General features: G+C 36.1%; 1 protein-coding gene across 3 annotated transcripts in view; it reads left to right on the forward strand.

The window, feature by feature from the left end:
- LOC115502502 (zinc finger protein 420) overlaps nucleotides 1–23,039 on the forward strand; it is a 125,249-nt gene extending 102,210 nt beyond the window's left edge. Inside the window, exons 3-5 of one of the 3 annotated variants that reach the window (XM_030297924.2) lie at nucleotides 2,468–2,556; nucleotides 3,840–3,969; nucleotides 19,873–23,039. In XM_030297924.2, the coding sequence (XP_030153784.1) occupies nucleotides 2,548–2,556; nucleotides 3,840–3,969; nucleotides 19,873–21,803 (2,070 nt within the window). In that variant the 5' untranslated portion in view covers nucleotides 2,468–2,547 and the 3' untranslated portion in view covers nucleotides 21,804–23,039. The remainder of the gene's footprint in view (nucleotides 1–2,467; nucleotides 2,557–3,839; nucleotides 3,970–19,872) is intronic. The other 2 variants (XM_032591444.2, XM_030297926.1) reach the window with 2 other exon arrangements.
- The last annotated feature ends 3,064 nt before the right edge of the window (nucleotides 23,040–26,103 follow it).

Here is a 26,103-nt window from a genome sequence, read left to right on the forward strand (position 1 = left end):
CATGATCTCACAGTTCATGGGTTTGGGCCCCTGCCTCAGGCTCCATGTTGACAGTGCAGAACCTCCTTAGGATTCTCTCTCTCTCTGCCCTCTCCTGCTCACATGCTCACTCTCTCAAAATAAATAAATAATAGAAAATAATCCCATTTACAATTGTACCAAAAAGAATAAAATACTTAGGAATAAACTTAACCAAGGAGGTGACAGATCTATACTCGGAAAACTTTAAAATAAATGAAAGATTAAAGAAATTGAAATTGATGAAATTGAAAAAAGAAAGAAATTTAAGACAACACAAATGTAAAGATATTCCATGCTCATGGGTTGGAAGAACAAATACTGTTAAAATGTCCATACTTCCCAAAGCAATCTATAGATTTAATGAAGTCTCTGTCAAAATACCAACAGCATTTTTCACAGAACTAGAGCAATAACCCTAAAATTCATATGGAACCACAAAAGACCCCCATTAGCCATCTTGAGAAAGAAGAACAAAGCTGGAGGTATAACAATTCCAGATTTCAAGGTATACTAAAAAGCTATCGTAATCAATATAGTGTGGTACTGGCACAAAAACAGATTGGTGGAACAGAATAGAGTGCTCAGGCATAAACCCACGATTATATGGTCAATTAGTCTTTCACAAAGGAGGCAAGGATATGCAATGGGAAGAAGTCTCTTCAACAAATGGTGTTTGGAAAACCGAACAGCTACATACAAAAGAATGAAACTGGATCACTGTCTTATACCATATATAAAAATTTAAGTCAGTTAAGAATCTAAATGTGAGATCTGAAACCATAAAAATTCTAAAAGAAAACACAGTAATTACTCTGATCAGCCATAGCAACACATTTCTAGATATGTCTCTTGAGGCAGGGGGAACAAAACCAAAAATAAACTATTGGGATTACTTCAAAATAAAAAGCTTTGCACAGCAAAAGAAACATTCAGCAAAACTAAAAGACAGCTTATTGAATGGGAGAAGATATTTGCAAATGACATATCTGATAAAGGGGTAGAATCCAAAATATATATTTAAAAAAAAGCTATATAAATCAACAAAAACCCCTAATCAATTAAAAAATGGGCAGAAGACATGAACATTTTTTTCAAGGAAGACCCACAGATGGCCAACAAACATAAAGAGAGGCTCCATATCGCTCGTCATCAGGGAAATGCAAGTCAAAACCACAATGAGAATTACCTCACACCTGTCAGAATGGCTAAAATCAAAAACACAAGAAACAATAAGTATTGGTGACAATGTAGAGAAAAAGGAACCCTGGTGCACAATTGGTGGAAATGCAAACTGGTGCAGCCACTCTGGGAAACAGTGTGCAGGTTCCTCAAAAAATTATAAATAGAACTACCCTATGATCCAGCAATTGTACAACCAGTATTTACCCAAAGAATACCAAAACACTAATTCAAAGGGATACATACATCCCTATGTTTGTAGCAGCATTATTTACAATAGCCAAGATATTACCATATTATCTAGTAATTGCACTATTGATATTTACCCAAAGACTATGAGAACACGAATTTAAAAAGATATAGGTACCCCTATGTTTACTGCAGCATTATTAATAATATCTAAATTATAGAAACAGCCCAAGTGTCCATTTATAGATGAGTGGATAAAGAAGTAGTGTGTATATATATACACACACACACACACACACACATACATATACACACACACAATGGAATATTACCTAGTCATAAGAAAGAATGAAATATTGCCATTTACAACAACATGAATGGATCTAGAGAGTATAATGCTAAATGAAATTAGAGGAAGACAAATACTGAATGATTTCACTGATGTGAAATTTAAGAAAGAAAGGAAGAAGACAAACCAAGAAATAGGCTCTTAACTATAGAGAACAAACTGATGGTTACCAGAGGGGCAGTTGGGTGGGGTTGTATATGAAATAGGTGAAGGGGATTAAGAGTACACTTAACATGATAAGCACTGAGTAATGTATAGAATTGTTTAATCAGTATATTGTACACCTGAAAACAATATAACGTTGTATGTTAACTATACTGGAATTAAAATTTTTTAAATGGAACTTAAAAATATGCTTAGTTGAATATTGTCATCTTATAAATCTGATTTGTTTATTTTAAGTAGTTGCAAGCAAGCATTTAATTGTGCCTTTTAATGTGTATAACTGTTGGTCATTATCTCTATTTTTGGCATAAAGGGTATAAATGTATTATCTATAATTTTTTTTTCAGAAACAGTAGAGAAGTTGTTGTAAATATTGTCTTTTTGTATATAGAGAGCATTAAGTTTGATCAGAGTAACAACCATCACCTGTACGTGTCCCAGTTAGTATTTTTTTGGTGATGGGAGCAAGAGACAGGAAGAAGAGAGCAACAAAGATAATTCTAACTTACTCATTTGGAACTTTGCAAAAAGCATGGTCTCATGGTTCGGTTTTCTTGTCTCTAGCTCTGCCTTTTTCAGACTCTGTGCTTCTCTAAGATAGGAATCCAGAGGAGGATTGATCATTTCTTGGAGCACTAAAAACCATGGCTCAGGTAAATTGGTGTTTTTTCATGCTCTGTTTAAGTAGTCACTTTTTTTACAGAGTATGTGCACATTTGCATTCCTTATTTCTGAAATGTCCTTCCTAACTGACCCCACTCAGCAATGTGCTCCCCAGCATTCCAGTCTTATAAGTGATGAGAATCTTTCCTAAGTTTGTCTTTCTAATCAACCTATATTCACGTAATTATTCAAAAATACTTGGAGCATCTTTGACTAGAAGCACTGATTTAACAAAAGCAGATTCCCTGATTTTATAAGATAGAGAAGGTTGTTAATTGTACCACACATGAGAAAACTTTGAACTTCTCTTTATACCTAAGTTTCCTGGTTAGACAAGATCATTAGTTTTGGCCTCAGAGCTCATGCTTTGTGAGCTTTTAAGATCCATTAGAACATGATTAGAGCCTGAAAGAGATCAGGGATCTTCCCTGGTAATCCATAATTGACATAAAGCAATAATATGGATAATTTTGAGAGTCAAAGTTATGTGTTAATCTTGTACATGTAAGTTTAGATGATCTTTTCTACCTTTCTGTTGCTTAGAACAAGGAAAAATGTGCATTTTATAAGTGATAAATAGTACAACAAAGATCATCATTCACACGCAAAAGTTGTTGAGAATTGTAGACTCCCAAAAGTAAGAAGTGCTTATGAGATTATTATGTAAGCTAAATGTGTAAATAATGCACACTTAGTAAGTCAGACATTCATTATATGGAGCTATTTTGCAGCCTATTAAAATATGTACTAAATTATTGGTAAGAAGGAAAATGCTTATGAGATAATATCCTGATACAATGATGGATTGAGGTTTCAATAAATTCCTTAATTTTACACAAAATTTATAAGAAGCAGATTTTATGAGATTTTACAAAAAAACTTCCCCAGTTATTTTTCTTATTTCTTAAAGAATAAGGAAGAGAAACTTGAATTTATTGAGAACATATGATACACAAGATACAAGTGTAATTAAAGAAGAGTGAATGATAGAGTATTGTACAGGTTGCCTTTGTGTGCTATTTCTTTTAGTTGCGACTTTACATCTTTAATTTCCAGACTTATCTGCATAATGAGATGTTCTATATGCAGGAATTACCTATAGCAACAGGAATATGTTGGTACTTCAGAAGAATTGATTTCTTTAGTGTCTCATTTATGTCAGTGGCTTTCTGCTGTTTTTTACCTCCTTTGTGGAGAGTACCCTGTCATTTCCCCTCTGTTGAAAAAAATATTTTCTTTATTTCCACAACTGGTATTATATTTGTTGTTTCAGAGATCAGTGATGTTCAGGGATGTTGCCATTGACTTCTCTCAGGAAGAGTGGGAATGCCTGGACTCTGCTCAAAGGGATTTGTATAGAGATGTGATGTTGGAGAACTATAGTAACTTGGTGTCACTAGTAGGTAAGGAAATGTACCCCTAGTATTTCAGGATCTACCTTTGGAATGGCTGCTTTCTTCGATTGTTTTTAAGTAACTGAATTGCCTCTTATTATTCTCAAAGGAATGAGAATATTTGAATTACTGGAAATAGTAATATTTCATAGGGCATATTTGCTTTCTCCATTTTCCAGTGTAATTATCGCTCTTCTTTCTCTCTTATTTGATAAGCAAGGGGCTAGATTTGAATTCTGGGACACTTACAATATTGTCAGGAAAAACAGGCTATGCATTGTTAACAATTTAGATATGCTAAAGGAGTTAAAAATATTTTGAAAATTAGATCCAGAAATATATTGTTTTTCAGACAATAGAAAAGCTTATATTATTTACATAGTAATAGGGTAGATTAGGTCAGGTAAACAATCCATTACAACAAATACTTTCGCTCCTATTTGTGTTTTGTAGTTGAATATTACATTTTAAGAACTTTGTATTGTTCTTTGAATGAATGTGCTAGAACCACCTTCTATTGGAAAATAGCTCAGGAAGAACATGTGATTGTCTAAGAAAGTTTGTTGGACTTTTCCTATAACAAAATAAGAGACATCCTATATCAGTTAAAACTTTTAACAAGTGATTTTCCAACCTAAATGATCACTTTATTCTTTAGACTCTTGAAGTCCCTGTCTTTTACCCATTCACTCCTCTTTTCTCTGAAGGCTTTATGAAGTTACTGGTTGGTACACTGCCTTTGAGACCCAAGTCATGTGGAAAAAAGACTTCTGACTTGAGAAGAAAAGCAAGGGCTTTTCAGCACAATCTCTCTAAGGAATCCCACCTAATCCCTACTCTTCTCCCTTTTGGTCTCTTATGATAGTCCTTCCCACTCTCAAAGGAGGAGCTCTTCCTTTTCTCCAGTGGTATGTAAACTTGGGAGTCAATTCCTTTCTAGATTTTTTTTTTTGTATTTAGATTTATATTGTCTCCCTTTAAAATGTATTCATTCATTCAAAATATATTTATTAAGAGCCTATTCTTTACCAAGGACTATAGTAGGTATTGGAGAAATGATGATCTAGATAAAGTTTGTGTTCTGCTACATTCTCTGGGAGAAATAAAAATATATGTGTTTGTGTGTATATATTTACATATATACATTTATTTAATAAATATAATAGTTTGCAGGCAACAATAAGGAATTTGAAAGTAAAGGAGAGTCGGCAAATTAACTGGGGAGTATGGATGAGCTATTTTAGATAGGTAGATTTTTAAAAAACATCTCTAAGGAGGTAATATTTGAACAAAGACTTGACTGAAGTAAGGGCAGGAGTCAGGCCAGTCTGTGCAGGAACAGTATTGCAGACAAATGGAGTAGTAAATGTAGAGAGTTTAGGGTGGGTGTTAACTTAGTAGGAGGAACAGAAAAGCATAATTAAAGAAGAGTGAATGATAGAGTAATTAAGAAATAAATATAATTTGGCAACTCCAGAAAAGGAGTTCAAATTTTATGCTTTGAGGTGGTGCCCTCTGACTTCTGGTGAAAGAAAATGCACATCCTCTCTGAAGGAAAGTAAGAGGGTTTTAGAATTCTCACAAATTAAGATCAACAAAAGATGAGCTCACAAAGATCATCCAACCCACAAGGAAACAGGTCATAGGTGAGTGATAGATAATCTAAAGAAACAACAGATTACATGGCAAATGATTTCACATATTGGTATTTTTAGATATAAATACAAAATGTTGGTGAAATGTTTAAAGAAATAAGCTAAATCACAAAAATAACAAGCAATAAGAGATTTTCATAGAGGGTCAGATTTGAAAGAGAACTAAGAACATTTCTAAAGGTTCTGTTTAGATCTTTTTAAAAATAATCATCAATAGATTGATGTTTGAATGAAAATTGTTTTCTTTATAAAAAGACATAAAGAAAATAAAAGGCCTTGAATTGGGTGAATATATTTGTAATTCATATTGACAACAATGAAATTAATACCTAGAATATAAAAAGCTTTTATAGATTAAGGAAAAGGAAATATTTTGTTTTTAAAAAGTGGGTAAAAGACATTCATAGGCAGTTCAAGGAAAAGGAAATAACAAATTGAGGAGGTAAAAGACATATACTCTGAAAACTATGAAACATTGATGAAAGAAATTCAAGATAATACAGTTGGAAAGATACACACTGCTCATGGATTGGAAGAATTAGTAATTGTTAAAATGTCCATACTACCCAAAGCAAACCACAGATTCAGTGCAATACCTAACAAGATGCCAATAGTATTTTTCATAAAACTAAAGCTAAAATAATTAATCTACAACAAAGGAGGCAACAATAGCCAGTTGGGGGAAAGAGAGTCTTTTGAATAAATGTTTTTCTTTGTTCTGGAAAAACTGGAGAGCTACATGCAAAGGAATGAAACTACACTACTTTCCTACACCATACACAAAAATAAACTCAAAATGGGTTTAAAACCTAAATTTGAGACCTGAAATCATTAAACTAAAAGAATACATAGGCACTAATCTTTTAATAAACTCTTAGGACTATGAAAATAAAAAGCTTTTGTACACCAAAGGAAACCCATGAATAAAATGAAAAGACAACCTACTGAATGGGAGAAGATATTTACAAATGATATGTCTGATAAGGGGTTAATATCACTATTTTGTTTAAAAAAAAAGGGAAAGGAAATACAAATAGCCAACAGACATGAAGTGCTATTGACTGAATAAATAAATAAAATTTTACAAGGGATTACTATTTAGCAATACAACAGCCAAAACGTGAAACGACTCAGATGTCTAGCAGCTGATGAATGGATGAATAAAATTTGTTATATCTTTTTTTTTTTTTTAATTTTTTTTTTCAACGTTTATTTATTTTTGGGACAGAGAGAGACAGAGCATGAACGGGGGAGGGGCAGAGAGAGAGGGAGACACAGAATCGGAAACAGGCTCCAGGCTCTGAGCCATCAGCCCAGAGCCTGACGTGGGGCTCGAACTCACGGACCGCGAGATCATGACCTGGCTGAAGTCGGAAGCTTAACCGACTGCGCCACCCAGGCGCCCCAAAATTTGTTATATCTTTAAATGGAGTATTATTTAGCAATAAAAAGGAGTTCTGATACATACTACAACATGGATGAGCCTTGAAAACATGCTAAGTGAAAGAAGCCAGATGCAAAGACTGTGTATTACATTATTTCATTTATATGAAATGTCTACAATAGACAACTATAGGGACAGAAAGTAGATTAGTGGTTGCCAAGTGCTGGGGGTGGGAGATGAAGGTGAATTGGAGAATGGAAATAGAGAAATTGGAAATGACTGCTAATAGACACAGGTTTCTTTTTGAGGTGATAAGAATACAATCTCTAGATTGTGGTCATTGTTGCACAATTCTGTGAATACTAAAAATCATTGAATTGGAAAAAAAATCATTGAATTATATACTTTAAATGAATAAACTGTAGGTATGTGAATTATATTTGAACACTTTGGGAAAAAATATGGAAATAATTTCTAAATTTGTATGCATAGCTGGAGTTCGTTTAAAAATTCCAGATCCCTGGCCACACCTCAGACCAATTAAATCACAATCTCTTAGCATGGGATACAAATATTATGTTTTGAAGCTACTTAGGTTGTTCAAATGTTCAGACATGTTTGGTAACCACTACAATATATTACCTAAGAATAAATTTATGTATTTTATTATTTTATTTTAGATATATTTTTAGACAGAGAATACATGTGAGTGGGAGAGAGGGGAAGAAGGAGGGAGGGAGAAACAGAGAGAAAGAGAATCTTAAGCAGGTTCCACTCTCAGCATGGAGCCCGAGGCAGGGCTCAATCTCATGACCCTGGAATCATGTCCTGAGCCGAAATCAAAGAGTTGGCTGCTCAACCAACTGAGCCACCCAGGCGCCCCAAAATTTATTTTTGTTTTAAATTTTTATTTTGGGGCACCTGGGTGGCTCAGTCAGGTTAAGTGTTGTGTCTGACTTTGGCTCAGGTCATGACCTTGTGGTTTGTGGGTTTGAGCCCTGTGTTGGGCTCTGTGCTGACAGTTCTGAGCCTGGAGTGTGCTTCTGATTCTGTCTCCCTCTTTCTCTGCCCCTCCCCCGCTCACGCTGTGTGTGTGTGTGTGTGTGTGTGTGTGTGTGTGTGTGTGTGTGTCTGTGTCTCTCTCAAAAATAAGTGTTTTTATTAATGTTTGTTTATTTTTGAGAGAGAGCAGGGAAAGGGCAGAGAGAGAGAGGGAGACAGAATCCCAAGCAGGCTCTGCACTCTCAGTGCAGAACCTGATGGGGGGCTTGAACTCAGGAACCATGAGATGATGACCTGAGCCAAAATCAACAGTTGGTCAGTTAACCAACTGAGCCACCCAGATGCCCCTATTTTTTTATTTGAGGGTTCACTCCATTTAGTTGCTATTACCAGTATGCTTGGATTTATTTCTTCCCTATTTTATGTTTTTTGTCTACTCTTAATCTTCTGTGCTTCCTTCTTTTATTTCTTTCCTAATAATCAGGATGGATACATCTCTTTTTTTTTTATTTATGTTTATTTATTTTTAAGAGAGAGAGCACACACATGAGCCGACGTAGGCTAGAGAGAGATGGGGAGAGAGGATCTGAAGTGGGCTCTGCACTGACAGCAGAGAGCTTGATGTGGGGCTTGAACTCACGAACCGTGAGATCATGACCTGAGCTGAAGTTAGACGCTTAACTGACTGAGCCACCCAGGCATCCCTGTTTTGTTTTGTTTTTTTTAAACTCCATTTTCCCCCTTGTTTAATTTGGAAGATGTATACTATTTTTTATCCTTAGTGGTTATCTTTAATTTTTTGTCACATGTACTTTATTTCTTTTTTTTTTTTTTAATTTTTTTTTCAACGTTTATTTATTTTTGGGACAGAGAGAGACAGAGCATGAACGGGGGAGGGGCAGAGAGAGAGGGAGACACAGAATCCGAAACAGGCTCCAGGCTCTGAGCCATCAGCCCAGAGCCCGACGCGGGGCTCGAACTCACGGACCGCGAGATCGTGACCTGGCTGAAGTCGGACGCTTAACCGACTGCACCACCCAGGCGCCCCTGTACTTTATTTCTTTTAATGCAAATATAGTTTTGTAGTTTTTTATTAATTGTAATGATGTTTGAAAAATATACACATTTAATGAAAATTAAATATTTTATTAATTATTAAATGTTTTAATATTAAGGCACTCATTCAATCCACATACAGTGTTTGCACACTGCTTTGCAGAAGTCTTTTCTTTTTTTAAAGTTTTTATTTAAATTCCAATTACCATACAGTACAACACTAGTTTCAGCTGTAGAATTTAGTGATTTATCACCTACGTACAACACTGTGCTCATCACAAGTGCCCTCCTTAATACCCATTACCTATTTAACACATTACTCCACCTACCTCCCCTCCAGCAACTATCAGTACTGTATAATTAAAGAGTCTGTTTCTTGGTTTGCCTCTCTTTTTCTTTTTTTCTCCCTATGTTCTTTTATTTTGTCTCTCAAATGCCACATATTTGGGGTGCCTGAGTGGCTGTCGGTTAAGTGTCCAACTTGGGCTCAGGTCATGATCTCGCAGTTTGTGAGTTCAAGCCCTGCCTTGGGTTCTGTGCTGACGGCTGAGCCTAGAGCCTGGTTCAGGTTCTGTGTCTCCCTCTCTCTCTACCCCTCCCCTGCTGGCACTCACTCTGTCTGTCTCTCTCAAAAATAAATCAACATTTAAAAAAAATTTTTTTAATGCACATATGAATGAAATCATATAGCAGTTGTCTTTCTCTGACTGACTTCGCTTAGCATAATACATTCTAGTTCCATCCATGTTGTTGCAAATGGCAAGATTTCATTTTTTTTTTTATGGCTGAGTAATAGTGCATTGTATATATATATATACATATATATATATATGTATATATATATACACACCTTCTTGATCCATTCATCAGTCGATGGACATTTGGGTTGTTTCTGTAATTTGGCTGTTGTTGCTATTTGGCTATGCTGCTATAAGCATTGGGGTACATGTATCCCTTTGAATCAGTACTTTTGTATCATATGGGTAAATATCTAGTAGTATACGATTGCTGGCTCATAGGATAGTTCTACTTTTAACGTTTTGAGGAACCTCCATATTGGTTTCCAGAGTGGCTGTACCAGTTTGCATTCCCACCAACAATGTAAGAGGATTCCCCTTTCTCTGCATCCTGACCAACATCTGTTGTTGGGAAAACTGGACAGCAACATGCAAAAGAATGAAACTGTACCACTCTCTTACACAATACACAAAAATAAGTTCAATGGGTTGAAGACGTAATTGTGAGACAGGAAACTATCAAAATCCTAGAGGAGAACACAGGCAGTAACGTCTTTGACATTGGTCGTAGCAACTTCTCACTAGATAGGTCTCCTGAGGCTAGGGAAACGAGCAAAAATAAACTATTGGTACTACATAAAAATAAAAATCCTCACAGTGAAGGAAACAACAAACTGAAAAGGCAACATACAGAACGGGAGAAGATATTTGTAAATCACATATCTGATAAGGGGCTAGTATACAAAAGAACTTACCAAACTCAACACCCAAAAACAAATAATCCAGTTAAGAAATGGGCAGAAGACATGAATAGACATATTTCCAAAGAAGACATAGAGATGACTAACAGTTATGAAAAGGTGCTCAACATCAATGAAATACAAATCAAAACTGCAGTGAGGTATCACTTCACACCGAACTGACTACAATTAACACAAGAAGCAGCAAAAGTCCTGAGTAAACTATATGCCCCACCCTCACACCTGGGATTTCAAGGCAACCAGCTGAGAAACAGAAAGGATTGGGTCTACCTTGAAATAAGTTGGAAGCTGTTGTGACAGTGAGTTGAGCTTCTATAGAGAGATGAAACACTGACCTCTCTGTGTCAAATGTATATTTCACTGTCAAAAATCAGGAGCATACCAGCAGTATATGACTATACTCTTTTTCTGTACCTTTACCAACACTACATACCTGTGATTGCTGGTGAGTTTAAATATTTTGGGAGTATTTCTGCCTGTTTTGGTCCTTTAATCATTATCATTATTGTTTGTGTCACTTAAATACTTAACAATGGTTAAAGTTAATGTTTCCTTTTTCCCCAGAACAATATGAAAGATACATGAAGGATCTGAAAGTGCCTTTAACTATGGTTCATCTTTCCCATCTATTATGTTACTGTCTGATGTTTTAATTGTTTTCTTTTAAACCCTCCAAATGGGCATTATTTTTGTTTTATAATGACAGTGTTTGCTTGTAGATTTATTCATATGATTATCCTTTTATTTGCACTCTATTCCTCTTCATTATACCTTCCATTGAGATGATTTTATTTGTCATGAAATACATTAAGCAAGGCTTATTGTTAGTAAATGTTCTGTTTTTATTTTTGTTCTTTTAGTAAAGTAACCTTGCTTCACTTTCATTTCTGCCTGATGATTTCACTTGGTATAGAATTCTATACTGACAATTATTTTTTTCTCAGCACTCTGAAGATATTATTCCACTGTCTTCTGCCTTCTATTGTTGCTCTTGAGAAGTCTGCCTTCTGTCTCATTATTATTCCTTTTGTAAGTAATTGGTATTTTCTCTCTGGCTGCCTTTAAGATTTTTTTCTTAAGATTTTAATATAATTGATTATATCGTTTTATTTCTAGAACTTTGATATTCTCTTCCTCTCCTAGATCTTATTTTTTTTTACTTCTATTTAGTTCCTTTATCATGGTTTTGAATTCATATTTTAATTTTCATATATTTCAAGCATTTATAAATGCTCTATATATAAAAAATTCAGTTTGTAGAGAACAGGCCTAATTCTGCAACTTCTTACATTCATGTGGGCTCTTGTGTAATGATGAAGTATGATTTTTTTTCCCTCCTTTTCATTGAGAGTCTAGGACAAGACTGCAGTGTTTCTTGTCATTTCCTTTGAGATCACATGGACTTTTTTTTCCTTTATCCGAACTGTGGGCCTTGGATAATTCTGATTTTGTGAAGAGGTTCAGTATTAATCCCTAAAATTTTGTGGGCCTATGGCCTTGCGTCTTGGGTTATATCAGACCGTTAAGATAGATACAAACTGTTTGGCAATTGAAATCAACAAATATCCTGAGGGTAGTTGTGACTTTAGAGCATGTTTACCTCTGGTTTGTGGTTCTCACTTCATTGTACCTCCTTTGGATCTTCTTTACTTTTTTAAAAAAAAGTATGGCATGCTTTTAAAAGAATATAGGTCATATTTTATACAGGATTTCAAGAAATCTGATGCATCATTCACATATTTACAATTGTGAATCCTTTTGTCTTTGAACCTTCTATATCTACATTTGATGTCCTTAGGTAAATTTCATAGTTTTTTCTTAAATGGTCTTTTGCATTTCTTCTAAAGCAATTTTCTCAGTACTTTATAAATGTTGATATTATGTATAGGACTGTTTTATTGTATGATATTTTCTGAATGGCTAATACATATATATAGACACACACACACACACACACACACACACATAATACACATCTATATATGGTTAGCAAAATGTTGATATCTGTAAGTTGATAATAATCTTATAGAAACATCTAATAATTGTCCAGGGGATAATAGTGGATTTCTAGGTAGATACTTTTACATTTTGTATATAATGTATTATTTATTTCTTTTCTATTTGTGCCAGTTTTTTAAAACTGTAATCAGTAGGAGCTGAGTATTTGAATATTTCACAATTTGAAAAACAATTCTTGTCTTTTTCCAAACTTTATTGGAAGTATTTCTAATGTTTACTGAATATGTTTCTTTAGATTTCTGATACTCTTAATTAGGTTAAAGAAGAGCCATTCTGGCTTTAGAGAATTTTTTTACATTTTTAAAAAATGTTTATCTTTGAAAGAGAGATAAAGAGCACAAGCATGGGAGGGGCAGAGTGAGAGGGAGACACAGAATCTGAAACACGTTCCAGACTCTGAGCTGTCAGCACAGAACCCAATGCGGGGCTCAAACTCACAAACCATGAGATCATGACCTGAGCCAAAGTTGGACGCTTAACCAACTGAGCCACCCAGGTGTCCCTAGAGAATTTTTAATACAAGGTCTCAAGTAGATTTTCTGATGTTGAATCACTCCTCCATTTGTGGGATAAATTGTATTTAATCATGATGTTTCAGTCCTTAATACAGCTATATTCTACATTGCTAATGTTTATTTAAAAATTTGACCTATGTTGGTTCATAGGATTGACTTCGTTTTCCTGAGCTCTCATTGTCCAGGTTTGTTATCTTAGTTAACTATGTAAAATGACTTGGGTGGATTTCCATGTTTCTGTATGTTCAACAACAATTACATAGGAATTGAATTGTGTATTCTTTAATGGTTTGGATAACCTTGCCAGTCAAACCATCAATCATCAGTGTCTGTGGCCTTTTAGGAGGATAGACATTAAACTCAAATTTAAAATTCTTATGTAGTTATTGATGTATTCTCAGATTTTCTTTATTCATGGATCACTTTTATTATTTTCATCCATTTCAACTAGTTTTTCTAATTTACTGTTCAATTATGTATAGGTTTTTCTCATAAGCACTTGTCTTAGATTTATGTTCTTCTATTCTTTATCCTTTCCAATGTTTTAGATTTGTGCCCAATCTGATTTTTTTCCCCAGCGTGTCATATTTTTGTACCATTTATTTGCTTTGGAAAAAATGAATGGACTTCTGGCCATTTCTATTCCTTCGAAATTCTGGTTTACTCACTTTCTCATTTAGCTAGCTAATTCTTTTGTTTGTTTTGTTTTTTCCTCCCTCTTCTTGAGTTGACATCTTAATTCTCTTGTTTTTAATTATTTCTTGTTTTCTAATAAGTACATTTAAAGCTGTGAGTTTTCTGAGGATTCATTAGTTGAGTCTTGGGATTTCACATCAAGTTCCTCTTGGTATTTTGCTCTAAATTTTAAGTTTAATTTTTATTTTCCTTTTATGTCAAACATTATATAGAAGTATCTTAATTACTTAATTCTAGGATTCTATATTTGTTTTCTATGTTTTTGCAATTTCTAGTTTTATTATTAGTTTTATCTATCTATATAGTTAATACCTATCTTATTAATTATGTTCCAGTCTTCTGAGTCTGTACTTTCTTCTTAGTCTGTTTATATAACTGTCCTAAAACAGAAAAGGAAAAAACTATTTCCTTTTACTCACACAGTACTTCTGACACCAGATGTGTGGATTTTCCCATACGAGGCAGTTCTCCAGTTCCTGGTAGACACCAGTAGGGTGTCTTACAATTTAACTTAATTCTGATACTAACTGCCCAGAGTTAGCACAGACCCCACTGTTTAAGGGCTCAATCCCACAGCCTACTACCCCAGAGGCCAATTGTAACCCCCAAGTTGTCCCCGTATTTATGACTGACTGGCTATAAATCAGAGGTTCCCACAGTACCCTTCTCAGATTTAATAATTTGCTAGAAGAGCTCAGAGAACTTAGAGCAACATTTACATTTACCAGTTTATTATAAAACATACAACTCAGGGACAGCCCAATGGAAGAGATGCACAGGGAAAGTGTTTTTGTGCTGGTCTCAGCCTATCAGCAACCACCAGTGATGTGGCCGGACCAGCTTTTATGGTTCTTACTATGATTGCAAGATGCCCTTTAGTAATAACCATTGGGAGACTTTGAAAAAGTAAAGATTTATGACTTAGAGGACCTAGAAATGATACAACATACCCTGGGCCCTACAGTGATGGCATGGGTATAGAGAGTGCACAGACCTAGGGTTTTGCCTCTGTTGAGGTTGAGAATGAGGGCCTAGGGTTTCTGGGCTCTGTATTGTTGAATTTAAAATGAAAGCGGGAACTTAAGAGGGCAGCAAGAAAAAATTTAGTAAGTGGTCCAAATGATTAGTTACTGAAATCAACAAAGGAATCTCAGATGGGGGAGGCAGCCTGGCTCCTTTATTTAGTGTGGCTTGTAATATAGTCATCTTTGATGGATGCCTCTTTGAAGTGGATGCCTCAGCAATCAAAGCTTAAGTCAGGCACGTGCCTTACAAACAAAAACAAAAACCTATCAGGACTTATACTCTAGCAAGGTATGGAGAAGGGGTATGGAGCTTCCATGCTGTCTCTCAGCATACCCTCCCAGCACTGTGTTCACTAATCCAGAAACTCTCTGAACCCCTTCAGTCAGGATTTTTGCTGGAGGCTTCATTAGGTGGGCATGATTGATAAAATCATTGGACATGAGTAATTTATTCAATGTCCAGCATCTTTGCCCTCTCCAGAGGTGGGGCTAAAAGTTCCAACCCACTGAGGGGCACTTGGGTGACTCAGTTGGTTAAATGTTCAACTTCAGCTCAGGTCATGATCTCACCGTTCCTGAGTTTGGGCCCCGCGTCAGGCACTGTGCTGACAGCCCTGAGCCTGGAGCCTGCTTCAGATTCTGTGTCTCCCTCTCTGCCCCTCCCCTGCTCGCGCGCTCGTGCTCGTGCTCTCTCTCTCACTCTGTCTCTCTCTCAAAAATAAATAAACATTTAAAAAAAAGTTCCAACCCACTGATCACATGGTTGATTCCCCTGGCAACCAGCCCACCCTCTTTAGGGGCTTTCCAAAAGTCACTTCCTTAGCATAAATTTAGGTGTGGTTGAAAGGTACTTGTTTCCAAGAGTTTTAGGAGTTCTGTATGAGAAATCAGGAACAAAAACTAAATATATATTTCTTATTGTATCACAATATCATAGGTTCTCTACTATGACTTTGGATTTATTAGTTCCTTTTTTTATGTCTATCAATTTTTGTTTATTTACTTCAGAGCTAAGTTTTCAGTTGCATAGTCATGACTTGTAATTTCTCTTATCTGACTCTAAGATGATTGCCCTGAGCTGAATTCATAAATTCACTGAGGTAATGGGAGTAATCAGAGGAGAACTTATACAAGCTTCTGCTGCTTCATCAGTCTGGCTCCCAGCTTTATACTCACTGGGCCTCTTTTCCTATTATGATAGATAAACTTTATGTGCCTTTATCTAAGGCTAGTATCTCCACTTTTGTACTAAACTCGTTTAGTACTCGTTAGTACTCGTTTTGTACTCCACTCGTTTTTCATCTGTTTAGTAACATTCTTGGAGCAATGTTCTGTTAGTCTTGTGCAACATCAATTTGTCAGTGTCTGGTACAGTCATTTGCATCTGTACACCTGTAATTTCTCCCATCTTAAATTGATAAACAAATCTGATAAACAAGCAAATAGGGATATGGCCCTATTTCTCTGCTACTTTTTACAACAAAACTCAAAAGAGTTTTCCATGCTTCATATCTCCAGGTCATCTTTTAAATCTGCTTCAATCAAAACTTATTCCCATTATGGGGTGCCTGGGTGACTCAGTTAAGCATCCAACTTCAGCTCAGGTCATAATCTCATAGCTCATGAATTCGAGCCCCATGTCAGGTTCTGTGCTGACAGCTCAGAGCCTGGATCCTGCTTCGAATTCTGTATCTCCCGCTCTCTGCCCCTCCCCCACTCACACTCTGTCTCTCCCCTAGAATAAACATTAAAAACAAAAAAAAGAACTTATCCCCATTATTCCACCAAAACTATCTTGTGAAGATCAGAAGTAACCTCCATATTGTTAAAGCCTTTGTTAAATTAGAAGTCACCTCTCTCAACATTTGACAGAATTGATTATTTCTCCTCAAAACACTTTCTTCGCTTGGCTTCTGGGATTCCACATTCTCCTAATTTTTTTTTCTTCCTTTTTAGTCTCCCTTTGCTGGTTCCTTCTCATCTACCTGACCTCTAACTGTTCAAGTGTCCCAGGTCTCAATCCTCAAACTTCCTTTTTCTTTTCTTCCCTTCCTTTCCTGTACCTTTTGTATCCAAAACTCTCTCTGGGTGATCTTATCAAATCCCATAGCTTTAAAAGTCATCTACTTATTGATAATTCTCAAATTCACATATCTCATCTAAATATCTCCTCAGAACCCCATACTTTTACATATACTTGCCTACTCAACATCTTTATAATATCTGATAGTTCAAAACCAAACTCTTGATATTCTCTCTCAAACCTGCTCCTACTACAATGAGAAGTTCTCAGTAAATGGCACTGGTATTGTTCTGGATGCCCAGGCAAAATACTTGGAGTTCTCTTAGACTTCTCTCATGTTACATGCCCAGTTCATCATCAAATCCTCTTCATCACACCTTCAAAATATATCCAGAATCCATCTTATTTTCTCCACCCCTTCCTCCAGAATCATCTGGTCCAAGCCATGTAGATTATTGCCTTAGCCTCCTAGCTTCTATCCACCCAGCTTCTGTACTTTCCCATTGATTCTCTGATGTTTTAAAACAACCAGAATGATTGATTTTTAAACAAAAGTCAGATACTATCATGCTGCTTCTCACAACCCTCCAATGGCTCCTCATCCTCAGAATAAAAGTCAGAATTTTTTACATGGCTAAGACTTAAGATTTCCTTGTCATTTTCTTTGAAGCCAGGGAATATTTTTTCTCTCCCTCTGAACTGCAGGCTTTGGATGGTTACAGTTTTGTGAAGAGGTTTATTTCTAATTCCTGACATACTGTAAGTCCAGGGCCTTATCTCAGATATTTTTTTTAGACCGTTAAGTTTCATATGTAGGCAGTTGAAGATAGCAGATGTCCCAAGGGTAGCTGTGGCTTCAAAGTATGTTTACCTTTCTAGTTTCTGGTTTTTCATTGTGGACTCTGTGGAACTTCTTTACTTTCTTTTAAGCTTGGCATACTTTTAGAAGGTTGTTTCTCATGTTTTATTCAACATTTACTCCACTGTCACAGTTACAATGTACAACAGTGCCATTACACCCTCATGCTGTCCCTTTGTTGTCAACTCTTTCCCCATTTCTAACCTTTGACAACCTGTGACCTATTTTCTATCCCCACAATTTTGCCAATTTAGGGTTCCCAACCCTAAATATAACTTTATAGTGGGCCCTGTTCTCCAGTTATTGCCCAAGCCTTATGAAATGGTCCAAAACACTGCTTAGTTTCTCCACATCTCAGTTGTCTTGACCTGTAGGACCTCTGCAAGTGGAAAAGTGGCTTGAAATGATAAGCTTATTTCTGTGAATTTGTATGTTTTTTAACTTTTAGCCAACCAACTCTTTATTCCAGTTGAATTCTCCAATGCCTTCTTCAGTCAGATGCCTGTAATGTTTTGTGTGATTGCTCTCATCAGGAAGGTTGATTTAAATTACCTAGTCTTCTGTTAGCAGAAATGTATATTTAAGATTTATGAACTAGTACTTAAATTGAAACCTGAAGAATGAGAAAAAGTATGCAATATCTCATGCAGACAGGTTCAGAGATGTCTGACAAGCCCTGTTAGTTGTAAGTTGAAATTGGTTCTATGAGTTTTTCAGAGCTAAAAGTAATTAGTATGTTTGGCAAATAATCAGTAAAGCCAAGAAGGCTCATGGAGAAATCATAAATAAATTGGGACCAGACCATGGAGTGCTTTATCAAGTCATGGGAAGGATTTGGATTTTATTCTGTGTTTAATTAGGAAGGTATTTAAAAGTTTAGGCAGAGATAACAAATCAAATAATCAGTAAAGCCAAGAAGGCTCATGGAGAAATCATAAATAAATTGGGACCAGACCATGGAGTGCTTTATCAAGTCATGGGAAGGATTTGGATTTTATTCTGTGTTTAATTAGGAAGGTATTTAAAAGTTTAGGCAGAGATAACAAATCATGATCTGAATCAGAGTCAGGTTTTAGAAAGTATTAAACCTAAAGATCTCCATGCTTTTTTTCTGATGAACTAGATTCGGTTTCAGTTAGTCTGGTGCAGTATCTGGGCATCTTTAATTTTACCAAGGTCCCCAGGTGGTTTTGAGCCCTACCAATTTGAGAACCACTAGCTTAAAAAAGTTTTCTCTTCCCTTACTTTCCCACTAGATTTTTATTATTCTCTGATCGCTAGTGTTCCTTTTACATGTTAGTATGTAAGGTCATTCTACACTAATATTTTTTGAAACCCTAGGCAGCAACATATTACTGCAGCATGAAATCAGTTTAGTGGGTTTTGGCTGTGAGTGTGTATGTGTAGTGTCTGTGTATGTGTGACAGAGAAGAGACTAGAATAGCATAGAAAAAATGAAACAGTGTAGATACTGTTTAATGAAATTATATGTGTCAGGTTATGATGTGAAATGTAAGTAGGTATTACTATAAGTCATGGTTAAATAATATCTGAAAAACACTGATGTAGGCCAGTTATTTCTCATGGGTATTAGTTCCCTATACCAAATCTTCCTCACCTTATAGCTCCTGTCCCAGTAAACTCATTGTAAATTAAAAATGTCATAAGTTGAAAATGCCTATAATACACTTATCAAACATCATAGCTTAGTCTATCCTGTCTTAAACATGTTCATAACACTTATGTTAGTCTACAGTTCAAAATTATCTAACATAAAGCCTATTTTATAATAAAGTGTCAAATACGTCATGTAATTTGTTGAATACTGAAACCAAGAAACAGAATGGTTGTATGGGTACAAAATGGTTTTCCATATATCAGTTTACCCTCATAATCACGTGGCTTACCAGGAACTGTAGCTTGCCGCTACAGGATCACAGGAGTACTATATTACTGCATATTGCTAGCCCAAGAAATTATCAAAATTCAAAATTTGAAGTATAATTTCTACTGAATGTATATTGCTTTTGTACTATCATAAGATCCAAAAATTTTAAGTGGAATGAATCATCATTAGTCGGTTATCATCTGTATATCTTTTCCATATATAGTCTTTTCTACTATGGAAACTCTCCTTCTGAAATGACAACAGAAATTGTTGATATTCTCTTATCTTTCAGACTTACCTTCAAGGAGTGCAAATAAAGACTTATCTCCAAAAAAGGATACTTATGAAACAGAATTATCCCAATGGGACATGAGTGTCAGGCTTGAAAACTGTGATCTTGAGGAATCGAGTTCCAGAGATTATTTGGAAGTCAGAGGCACATTGGAAAAGCAACAAGAAAATCAGGAGGAATATTTCAGGCAAGGGATGATCATATATGAAAAAATGTCCATATTCAATCAGCATACTTACTTATCTCAACATCCTAGGTGTCATTCTACTGAGAAACCCTATAAATGTAAGGAATGTGGGAAGGCCTTTAGACGAGCCTCACACCTAACTCAACATCATAGTATTCATACTGGTGAAAAACCCTATGAATGCAAGCAGTGTGGGAAGGCCTTTAGTCGTGATTCACAGCTTATTCTTCATCAGAGACTTCATACTGGTGAGAAGCCCTATGCATGCAAGGAATGCGGGAAGGCCTTTACTCAGAGCTCACAACTTATTTTACATCATAGAATTCATACTGGTGAAAAACCATATAAATGTGAAGAATGTGGGAAAGCCTTTATTCGTAGCTCACAACTCACCCGACATCAAAAAGTCCACACTGGCGAGAAACCTTATGAATGTAAAGAATGTGGGAAGGCCTTTACTCAGAACTCACAACTTACTCTGCACCAGAGACTTCATACTGGTGAGAAACTTTATGAATGTAAAGAATGTAGAAAGGTCTTTACTCAGCTCTCACAACTTATTCTGCATAAGAGAATTCACACTGGTGAAAAACCCTACGAATGTAAGGAATGTGGGAAAGCTTTTATTTGTGGCTCACAGCTTTCTCAACATCAGAAAATTCATAATGGGGAAAAGCCATATGAATGTAAGGAATGTGGAAAGGCCTTTATTCGTGGCTCGTTACTTATGCAACATCAGAGGATACATACTGGTGAAAAACCCTATAAATGTGAAGAATGTGGAAAAGCCTTTATCCGTGGCTCACAACTTACTCAACACCAGAGAATTCATACCAATGAGAAGCCCTATGAATGTAAAGAATGTGGAAAGACCTTTAGTCATGGCTCACAACTTACTCAACATCAGAGAATTCATACTGGTGAGAAACCCTATCAGTGTAAGGAATGTGGAAAGGCTTTTAATCGTGGCTCACTCCTTACCCGACATCAGAGGATTCATACTGGTGAAAAACCCTATGAATGTAAAGAATGTGGAAAGACTTTTAGTCGCGGCTCAGAACTTACTCAACATGAAAGGATTCATACTGGTGAGAAACCATACGAATGTAAGGAATGTGGGAAGTCTTTTATTCGTGGCTCACAGCTTACTCAACATCAGAGAATTCATACTGGTGAGAAACCGTATGAATGTAAAGAATGTAGAATGGCATTCACTCAGAGTTCACATCTTTCTCAACATCAGAGACTTCATACTGGTGAGAAACCCTATGTATGTAATGAATGTGGGAAGGCCTTTGCCCGTGGTTTACTACTTATACAGCATCAGAGAATTCATACAGGTGAGAAACCATATCAGTGTAAGGAATGTGGGAAGGCCTTTATTCGTGGTTCACAACTTACTCAACATCAGCGAATTCACACTGGAGAAAAGCCCTATGAATGCAAGGAATGTGGGAAGGCCTTTAGTCATGGCTCTCAACTTACTCTACATCAGAGAATTCATACTGGTGAGAAGCCCTATGAATGCAAAGAATGCAGAAAAGCATTTACTCAGAGCTCACATCTTTCTCGACATCAAAGAATCCATACTGGTGAGAAACCATATCAATGTAAGGAATGTGGGAAGGCCTTTACTCGAGGTTCACAGCTAACGCAACATCAGAGAATTCATATCAGTGAGAAAACTTTTGAATATAAAGAATGTGGGATAGACTTCAGTCATAGCTCACAAGTTTATATATGAATTATCTGATTCTTTGTGATTAAAATAGAGAGCCTTCTCTGGTCATTAATCCATTATCATCAAAGAATTCCTAAAATGTGAATATGGGAGCATATTTTCCTCTTCAAGTTCAGCATCAGTGAATTCTAATGGGAGAAAGATACTGTTAATGGAATCTATGTAGAAAAACCTATCGTTACTGGAAACCTATTAAACTTCAGCAAATTATAATAGAGTTCTGTTAATATAGTAAAATATAGGAAGGCCTTTAGCTGTAGAATATCTTTTTCAACATTATCTTGACTCTTCCAGCTACTTTTCTTTGTGATATTTATCATAATTAACCTCTGCTTTTGTTTAATCATTTGTAAGATAAGCCTAAGAATAATACCTTCCTTGTAAGATTCTTGGAAGTATTATGTGAAACATTTCATGTAAAGCTCTTAGTGCCTTGAACATATTATATCACAAGTATTAGCTATCATTATTACTAGTATGATTTTAGAGAATTTGCATGAGAAGAGGACAACTAATGAATATAGAGATATTTTTCATTAACCCTTGACCCCGACTGTTTGGGGAGCACTGTATGCTGTAATGAATATGAGAAAGCTTTCATTCACATTTCATCCTATATGCTAGAAGAAGAAATTCATAGTTTAAAAAGTCATAGATTTAATCAGTGGATTGTTGAAGAGGGATGAGGTGAATTGTAACAAAGTCCAAAAACTCATATTTTCTATAATTTTTGACCACAATTTAAGAATATTATTTAGAAGTGAAAACAGTAGATAGTCAAAATTTTCTACTATGAAATTTCTAAAAACTTGAATGTACAGCTTTTGAATTAAACTAAAAGTAAACTGACAGTATTTTGCAGTGAAACATGATGACAGTCTGTCAGAGACTATTTCCCTACCCAGTATCCATTTCCCCTTCTTTAGAATTCTTGGCTGAAAAATTATCTCAGTCTCTCTTGCAGGTCAACAAGATAAAAGTGGTATTTGTTTGTACATATAGGACATTTAAGAATACCTTTTTCCTCTCTGCATTTCTGTTTTCCTGCCTACAATGTGGACATTTAATTTACATCTCTGATGATTTTTTGGGGAATTTGAGAATGCTATCTAAGGATAATTGAGCAGAAATACAGAATGAGTCTACACCTATACTGATTTTATGGAATAGCTGTACCAATTCTGGTCTGCCTGCCTCCTGTATTTCTTTATATAAAATTAAAATAAACTTATTTGTTCATGCTGTTGTCATTCTGTTATTGGCACTAAAATGTATTAAGGGCATAAAATTTTTTATCTGGCAGTGGAGTCCTATGGGTAAAAGAAATCTCAAGTATGGCATTGATTTGGTGCCATCATGAATGAGAACCCAGTTAAGGCTAGAAATCTAAAGATTTTTGCTTTTATAGACAGGACATTTGGTCAGACTCCTCCAGTCTGTCTTAAAAGGCAGATCTTTTACCAGTTAAGGGTATAATATTCGTAGAAATGGTATGAGTGATTCAGAATGTATTGGGTGTTTCTTGCTCCTTTTGGTAATGTCCTGCAAAAGATGAATGTGGTGTAGAGTTAGCTGCAGAGGCTACTAGCATAGATTGAAAGTGATACTGTTTTGTTAAAGGATGCTATCTCTGCCTACAGGCATTCAATCCTGGTTACTGTAAGTTCATATATTGCTGTATTCCAGCCACTGTCTTAGGGGTTTGTGATAATAGTAATGAGCAATTCTAGCAGGAAGAGGTAGAATGACAAAAAATGTAGAATATGTGTTAGAACATAAGTGTTATGGAAGAATGGTCATTCAAAAGTACTTGAACAGGATATGAAAGTTTATGAAGTAGACCATGGATAAGGAAAGATTTGAATCAAGATTTGAAAATGTGAAGGAGTAAGTCAGTGGTTATCTAAGGCAAGAACATTCCAGACAGGAAGAAAGTAGACCAAAGGCCCTACAATGGGACGATGGTACTTGAGGAACATCAAGGAAGCTATTGTTGAGGTCTCTGCAAGGGGATGATAAACAGAGTAGTTGGAGAGATAACAGGGCCATATCTTGTAAGGCCTTGCAAATCATTGTAAGAATTCTGTATTTTATTCTGAGGGAAATGTTTAGCCACTGGAGTGTTTTGAGCAGAGGATATTATCTAACAATAATGTTAGATAAAAACAGCAATTGTTAAAAACAATAACATCCAAGTGGATAAGAGGTTATGGTCTTAATTCAGATGAAAGAGGATGGTGGCTCACATTACAGTGGTAACAGTGGTGAGAAGTGGTTGGACTTGAGATATATGGCAAACGTGAGCAAGCAAGTTTTGTTTAAGATTTAGATGTCAGGTGTGTGTGGGGGGTGGGTCTGGAATGACTTTGACTCACAGGTTTTGGTCTTAACTGGAAAGATGGTATTCCCATCACTTGAGATGGGAAAAGCTGCAATTCCATCAGGTTTGTTGGGGAAGGTTGGGAATTCAATTTTGAACATGTTGAGTTTGAAATGTCTTTTAGACAAAATGATTAGGTACTTGGATGTTTTAGCTTGTACTGTTCTAGAGATTATATTAATTTGGTGGGTATTGCCTGTACTTACATAATAAAACCATGAGGCAGGATAAGATCATCGGGGACCTGAGTATAGATAGAGGAAAGAAGAACACAAAGACTGATCCACAGTGCCTTCTAATATTAAGAATCCACAGATAAAAGGACAGGCTAGCAAAGGATGCTAAGAAGGACAGTGATATGGAAGGAAAACCAAGATAGTGTGGCATTGAAGAAGCTAAATGAAAGTCAAAGGAAGGATGATCAATGGTTGCAGATACCATTAGCAGTTTACATAATACTAGACTTGAGAATTGGCTATTGAACGTAGCAATATCAATGTTATTGTTGATCTTGAGTAGAGCAGGGCTATTTTTGGTTTTTTTGGAGTGGTTGAATTAAAAAACTTTTTTTAAAAAATAGAAATTGGAGACCATGAATATAGAGACAACTACTTGGAAGTGTTTTGCTGAAAAATGAAGCAAAAAAAAAAAAAAAGGTTAATAATTAGTGTGGCAGTAAGGAGTGTGTTTATTTCCAGAATAAGAGAAGTAATACCAATTGTGTATACTGGTTGGAATAATCCGGGTGGGGGGAATAGTTCATTACAAAGAAGTGAGAATTACTGGAGCAATGACCTTATGTCAGTGAGAGAGGATATAAGATTTAGCAGATGGACAGATTTGTTTTGGGAGATATGAAAGTTTATTCCTGGCAATAGTACAGCAGAATATGGGCTGCTGGGAAGTAAGGTGGGAAAAGTTTTGGGAATTGTTCTGATTACTTCAGTGATTCCATGAGTGACAGACAAGGTTAGCTGAAAATATGGGGGACGAGAAGTTTGGCGTTCAGAAGAAAAGAGATAAGAAATAGTCACCAAAGTGAGACATTTAATGTAAAATATGATTGCCTGGCAACATTAAAGGGACAGAAAAATGAAAGCACAAAGGGGTCAGAAAGCAAAAGAAATTAGGCTTAAAACTATTCACACAAAATCTTTTGACATTGTAATTAAACAGTAACAAATATTTTGAAAGCCCCTATAGTTTTTAAAAAAAATTTTTTTTCAACGTTTATTTATTTTTTTTGGGACAGAGAGAGACAGAGCATGAACGGGGGAGGGGCAGAGAGAGAGGGAGACACAGAATCGGAAACAGGCTCCAGGCTCTGAGCCATCAGCCCAGAGCCTGATGCGGGGTTCGAACTCACGGACCACGAGATCGTGACCTGGCTGAAGTCGGACGCTTAACCGACTGTGCCACCCAGGCGCCCCATGCCCCTATAGTTTTTAAAGGACATGCACTACCGCTAATGAAACCCAATCCTAGCCTGCAACAGCCTACAACTCAAATTCCCCAAACAATTCCCAAGTTGGAACAAATCCATCAGGAAATGACCCATTAATGTAATTTTTCCAAGGCTATATATATAAAACTGTATATGTTCGTATGCCTATGTACATATATAGATCTATGTACATATGTATCTATATACACATATCTATATAGCTAGAGTATAGTTTCTCTTTTCATTTGCTTTTTAAATTTTTTTTTTCCAACGTTTATTTATTTTTGGGACAGAGAGAGACAGAGCATGAACGGGGGAGGGGCAGAGAGAGAGGGAGACACAGAATCGGAAACAGGCTCCAGGCTCCGAGCCATCAGCCCAGAGCCTGACGCGGGGCTCGAACTCACGGACCGCGAGATCGTGACCTGGCTGATGTCGGACGCTTAACCGACTGCGCCACCCAGGCGCCCCTCTTTTCA

This window comes from Lynx canadensis, chromosome E2, assembly GCF_007474595.2.
Source record: "Lynx canadensis isolate LIC74 chromosome E2, mLynCan4.pri.v2, whole genome shotgun sequence".
NCBI lineage: Eukaryota > Metazoa > Chordata > Mammalia > Carnivora > Felidae > Lynx > Lynx canadensis.